The 6,513-nt window shown below is 39.0% G+C and overlaps 1 protein-coding gene across 1 annotated transcript; it reads left to right on the top strand.

The window, feature by feature from the left end:
* The first annotated feature begins 5,424 nt into the window (after positions 1–5,424).
* On the top strand, positions 5,425–6,273 carry SARC_08073 (hypothetical protein). The gene has a single exon (XM_014297965.1). It carries the CDS (start codon positions 5,475–5,477, stop codon positions 6,111–6,113), a length of 639 nt encoding a protein of 212 aa, XP_014153440.1. The 5' UTR covers positions 5,425–5,474; the 3' UTR covers positions 6,114–6,273.
* The last annotated feature ends 240 nt before the right edge of the window (positions 6,274–6,513 follow it).

The following is a 6,513-nucleotide window of genomic DNA, read 5'->3' as shown; positions in this document are numbered from 1 at the left end:
ATATATATATATATATTATTCGTGACAAGTCTGGAATCTGTGGAATGCGAACCTACTTTAGTTTAGTAGAGAGAGAGAGAGAGAGAGAGATGGTTCAAGATTAATAGTATATAAATAAAATTGTAAATAAAATAGATTGCTATTGTGACGTACTGTCGAACTCACACTCTCACAGTCTCAACTCTCAACTTTCATCACAGAAACACACTCATCGAAAGTCATTGCTCAAGTTTTCAAATCCTTGTTTCATTTGTTTTTAAAAACAAAACATATATATTTATCGTTTTTTTACTAAAAACAAACAGAAGAGAAAATATTGTAAAATGTCTTATGTAGGCCTCTTGGTAAAATCTATTGCCGCCCTAAATATTGGAGTTTCCGAGTTCGCCAGCTTCAGATTGTTGGAGTTTGGACGCGAGTGTGGCACTCATGACTCAGCCCGTGACAGCAGGAGCTAAATTTGTTTTCAATTGTTTTTAATAAAATACTTGTCGATATCAGCTTGCTCCGATCTAAAAGATCATATTGTTTTTGTTTTGTTGTTTGTTTTTGTTAAGAAAAACATAAAATACTCGATGTCTTATAAATTCTAAAGATACAAGAGTGTCGCAACTCACAAGTGTCAACTTATTGTGACATTGTTGCGTGGTCATTGATCGAGTTCTTGTGGCAACTACGGGTTTCAACTGGAAGCCAATTAACAACGTCCGTTTCGTTTGATCCTTTTCAACATAGGCACAAAATTGCGTTGTTATATTTATCTTTTGGAAGTTTGGAAGTTTAGTAGCCTGGAGAGTGCGCGGCTTTGTGGATAAGGACTGGTCCGACAGGAAGTTTGGTCTGACTGGAGATGTGGTTGTTCGGTTGGTTGCCTCCAGAGAGTGCCTTTGTGAGGTCGAGCACTCGCAAGGAACTCTACAAAATTCAGGGGAGAGGTTTTGTATCAATTTATTTAGGATCACTGTGGGGTGTGGCGTAGTATGTAGTACTTTACCCACCACTGGTTACATAGATTTGACAATCATGCTCATTGTCAAGAGGCGGTAAGGGGTAGCTTGCTTGTGACAGATATGCTCATCATGTATAAGGGCCAGCTGTAACTGGACAGGACCAGCTGCCATAAAATTCAGACAATTTGATTCTATATAAAGCATGCTTTCGTAAAAATTTCACTCAGAATGTCTGGTATATATGTCACAAACAGCTGCACTTAAACCAGTGTCTGTATTTAGAACAACAATGACGTGCATCGAGTGATATCAATGAACAACAGTACAGCACCAAAACGTGCTGGAGCCTCTCTGCGTACACCGGGACTGACTACTATCTGTATCAGCAAGTACGGGGAAAATATCTCAATTTCTAGTGAAACAGCGACGCCTCTACTATTCTTATAACTAGTGTAGATCTCTATCTATTTCTCCCTCACTCCCTCTCGTGCGCTCTTTCTCTATCTCTACAGTAGACAACTATGTATGCACATAGACTCGCTCTACACTCTCTCTGCTCTAGTAGATAGTACCCATGCGCCCGAGGGCCGAGTGTCGAGTGCCCCGGCTATCCGCTCAGAAGAAGAATAAAAATATTATATTTAAAATGTGAAACCTCGTATTTCGTAATATCATGACATCATCCGTAATCGCCGTCACAAGAATTGTTCTCACTTTATCAACAAATATATGCAAGGCCTTCTTGTATAATTTAGAAATATATGGGTCATAAAAATACAGTGCATGTATAAAGATTATAAAAATTTACGTCATTCATAGCACAGATTACGTTGTGGATATATGTGTTTTCATTGATTAAAATGAATACGAGAATAGCTAATTACTATTAGTTATGATCTTTGGAGTTAGAGTCAAGGACTCTGAAGTCTGAGTCTCTGAGTGACTGAGTTTTCCTAACCTCAAGAGACTCATGAGTCAAGACGCAAGTTAGATTTTTGCATACTCATTGCCTTTTTTTTATTTTTTAAATAAATATGAAAATTATAGCCTGGGCTGAGACTGAGAGCCTGTGAGAGGCTGAGACCTAAGTCACCTGCTGAGTCGGCTGACTGTGAGAGTGGGGCTTCAGTCATCAGTGTCGAGCCCTGGGTCCTGGGCCCCTGACAGTGGTCAAGGCTCAGAGTCTCAGATAATTAGACCCTCACTCAGAGTCGACTCCACACTACATTTTGTTAAATAAATAAATAAATAACAGCACAGTATATATAAACGGAGTCAAAGAGACAGAGACTCTCAGACTCTCAGTCTCTAAGTGATTCAGTCTCGACTGACGACTGATGAGTGACGACTCTCGTGACTCGTCTCGTCTCACAGAGTCTCAGAGAGGAACAAACTCACAGTTATACATACTGTCAAAATCTGAGACGAATCACGAAACTCGATAAAGAAACTCAGACTCTCCCCAGACTCGGAGTGGGTGACAGGCAGTGACCCAGTCCCCAGTCCCCAGTACCTACTCCCCACTCCCCAGCAGTGACCAGTCTCCAACTCTCCACAACTATACACAGACACAGTTATTTATTTATTTATTTTAAATATATGTACACACTCACAGTGACCAGAGCCTCGTGAAACGGTGAAAGTGTGAGGTTGTGAACTTGTGACACTGTGACAGTCTCACTCACAGTGCTCAGCAACACTACAAGAAGGCGTTTAAATAAAAAAGGCGATGACTCATCTGGTGAAAATAGTAACCAATGAGAGTCTCTTGGACTGTGTAAGAAGTTTTTTGTTTCAAACCAAAATAGAACTAAAGTTAGACGTGAATGAAGACAATCGATTGGTCCACATTCCACAACTCCAATTTCTAACTTACAAGTTCCACAAGAGACAAAACAGCAACACAAGTTGGCAACCAGCATTTCCATTTCCCGGAAAAAAACGAAAAACCTGAGTTCCTCGTAGTAATTTTTAGTCGTTTTTTTGTAATCTCGTAGTCGCATATAGTCGCATTGGTTGACGACAATAAACTATAAAGTACTTTCGATAGACATTCGACAGCGATTTTCATCTGAGACCTGCACAGTGCAGAAGCAGCCCGCAGGTGGGCCAGACGGTCAGCCTCTGGTGGGCCTGGCCGCCTGGCTGGGGCCCGGGGCCTGGGGTCTCTAAAATATGTATAAAAAAAATCCCGAGTTGTCGTTGTCAGTTTGCGAGTTTGAGTTGACAGTTGTCACTTGTCACTCTTCTTGTCTTAACTCGCAACAAGTAAAAATACCTTCTAACCACCTATTGTGCACTCCACAATCCATATTGACAATACCGAGTAAATACAGTCAACAGTGTATTTACACTTGTTATTTTGCATTTTTTTTGTTAAAAAAAAGTAGAATTTGTATTTGTTGTTTATTACATATTTATGTACATAGTATTTACTACCTGATGTTGTATAATTTAATAGCAGGCTATGTACTGACAGTACTATATATACAGTTAGGTTAATACGTAAGTAAATACATGTCGAACGACCATCATATAGTGCGACAGGTAATTTTGATAAACGACCTCAATCAGCCCACAACACACAACTGACAGCTGGTCTCTGAATCTAAGTCGCAGATTTCAACGAGGCCTACCCGAGCTTGTAGAATGTTGAGTCAAGTGAAATTGTATTGTTATGGACAATGTCGCCTTGAGCAACAGCGATAGGGTCTAAATTATGAAGTCGTGCATGTGTGCAGTTTTCGTGCAGTTTTCGTGCAGTTTTCGGTTCAAGTAGTCAAGCTTTTTTTTTAGTGTTCAAGTATATATATTGGCAAAATGGTGAAGTTGTTTGTATTTATAACCCTTGGGCGTGCGAAGGCTCGATTTGAATCGTGTCATGCAGTGATGACAAACATATTTAAATTTTATCGGGATATTTTATCGGGGATAGCCACCAGCGAGAAAATGCATCAGTAATCAGACAAATATAATTTAAACTTTATCGAGGATAATCACCAGCGAGAAAAATGAATTAGTAGTCATTGCTCTTCTATCGTGATTTGCATTTCGCATGCTGCATCGTGAGGCAGACTGTTTGACGTAGCATTTACTTGAAGCAGTGAATTGTCCAAAATAGACTCGAGAGTATCTGCCGCAGTGTATCGGTGGGCTTATTTTTATATCTCAAGACTGGGCCCTATTATGATTGAAATATACTGCAACTAGATGTGAACTCAATTTAACGTGAACAGTAAAGGTTCAGTCTCTAAGCGGGTGCAGAGGGCAGGGCTGGAAAGGAGTCAAAGGACATAAATATTTGTAGTCGTATCGAACACCAGAGAGAAACTGTTCTCACAAAACTGACGAATGGCCTAATTTGGCTATGTAAACATTTTATTTTTTTTATCCAGATATACATAAATATATATATATATATATATATATAAATATGTTCTGTACATACTACATATTATTTTTATAACCAGATATACATAAATATATATATATATATTTTTTTTAAATATGTACTGTACATACTACACTTTTTTTTAACCAGATATACATAAATATAAATATATATATTTTTAAATATGTACTGTACACACTACATATTTTTATAATTCCTTTTCGCTCGACGAACAGATTTTGCCTTAGGGGGGGGGGCTGTGATTTTATCGCCGTTTCCAACTTTGAACTTTCCACACAACAAGTCCAAAAGTAAATCCAATCAGAAATAGTCTAGCGGTTTTGCGAAGTGGATTTTAAAATAGTTTACGTCTTCCATCATTTTTTTATCTATTTTAGAATGTCGCCGAAAGAAAAAGACAAAGTTATGTGGGCTAAAAAAAAAAACACAAACACTCTGTGTGCGTCCATGAGTGACCATGACTCTACGTCTCTATGAACGTTATTGAACGATACTCGCAGCAGTATTTTTTTAAATAGTAATACTGTATGTGTACATGCACCGAGTGTCCGCGAGTCTACACTCTACAGTCTACACTACAGTCTATAGTCTACACTCTACACTCTACACGCTACACGCCACACTCCTTCTCACTATGCAAGTCACAAGAAGTCTATACTCCGACTCTCTCTATTGACTATAGAGAGTCAAGTATCTAAAGGTCTCTATACTGTACTATACTTTATCTTGGTCTACACTCTGTAGAGTGTTGACTATAGACTATAGTCAACAGTCAACACTGTGACTAACGGACTATTGTCAATTGGTCATCATAGGGCGCAACAAAAAGGTAGAGAAATAGAGTGAGAGCGATTGGTGGACACAAGGATTTACGATTCAAACGCTGTGGAATCTTGTCGAATTTCTGTTTTCTTTCCGCACACTGGAAACAAGTGTTGTTTTTAAAAAAAGCGAAATTAATTTTTATTTCATTTTTAAAAACAAATATACGTCGATAGTATTTTTTTAATAATTTATAAATATATAAAGCGCAATGATTTAGCTCTTGTACATTCATAATATCTTGTAGTCTAAACATTTAAACACAAAGAGATACTCATTCAATTAACAATATGTCTGCGCCATCATCCTTCCTCGAGAAGCTCCTTAATATGCTCGATGATCATAAAACGGAGGATCAAATTGCATGGGCTGCAGACGGTGCCTCATTCCACATTTTCAACCCGGAATCGTTCGCTAAAAACATACTGCCCCGGTACTTCAGGCACAACAAATTCGCCAGTTTTGTGCGTCAATTAAATATGTATAATTTTAGCAAGATTCCTGTGGATAACGCAACAGCACGTGGAAATGATAGTACAGTACGATTCATGAACCGATTGTTTGTACGAGGACGACCTCATCTTCTATCTGAGATGAAGCGAAAGTCAGGGTCTGTGACTAGCCACGAATCCACCGCGACCTCAGAGAGTCTCAACGTGGCAATCGAACGCTTATCAAAGACACAGTCCGACAACGCGCACAAACTCCACCTATACGAGAACGAGAAAGACTGTTTGACGCTAGAAGTACAAAAGTTGGGTGCTGCCAGCTATCAACAGGATAAAACCATCTCTCAGATCATGACCTTCCTATCGTCAGTGTATGGACCAAATAGTGAAAACAATCAGATACTGGGCATGAACGACGACCCCTACAGGATCAGCCCAAGACAAGAATGTCTGATGTTGAACAGCTATGAACAGTGCTAGCGTGTATTATGTTGAAGAATTATTACAAACCGAGCGAATCTTCGCAAGAATGATTACATACAATCTCTATCCACCGGTGGAGCCAGTGGAAATATTTCAGCTACTAAGTACTTTAGCACAAATAAATTAATAAATACATCACCTCGCTGTGAACTCGCCTTGTGTACATTATTTAGTGCATCACTTATTCTTTCGTTGCGATATCAATTTCACGCCGATCATATATATAAATCTGGTGAATGTGCGATGTTTCAGTTTCCAATTTTCAGCATTCTTTGATTTACACGAAGTGTGTGAGCTTGCTCCTCCCACATCCTGACTGTCCAGGCCTCAAACTAGATTAGCAGTTACACAATAAGTGACCAACAGAAATGTGTGCCCTGTGCGGAAACAGAAGTGG

This window comes from Sphaeroforma arctica (genome assembly GCF_001186125.1).
Source record: "Sphaeroforma arctica JP610 unplaced genomic scaffold supercont1.691, whole genome shotgun sequence".
Taxonomy (NCBI): Eukaryota; class Ichthyosporea; order Ichthyophonida; genus Sphaeroforma; species Sphaeroforma arctica.
Note: the sequence above shows the minus strand (reverse complement) of the source record. Positions and strands in the feature narration are given on the sequence as shown.

Coding starts and splice junctions, on each gene's coding strand:
- SARC_08073 (XM_014297965.1), top strand. CDS start 5,475: ATGTCTGCGCCATCATCCTTCCTCGAGAAGCTCCTTAATATGCTCGAT.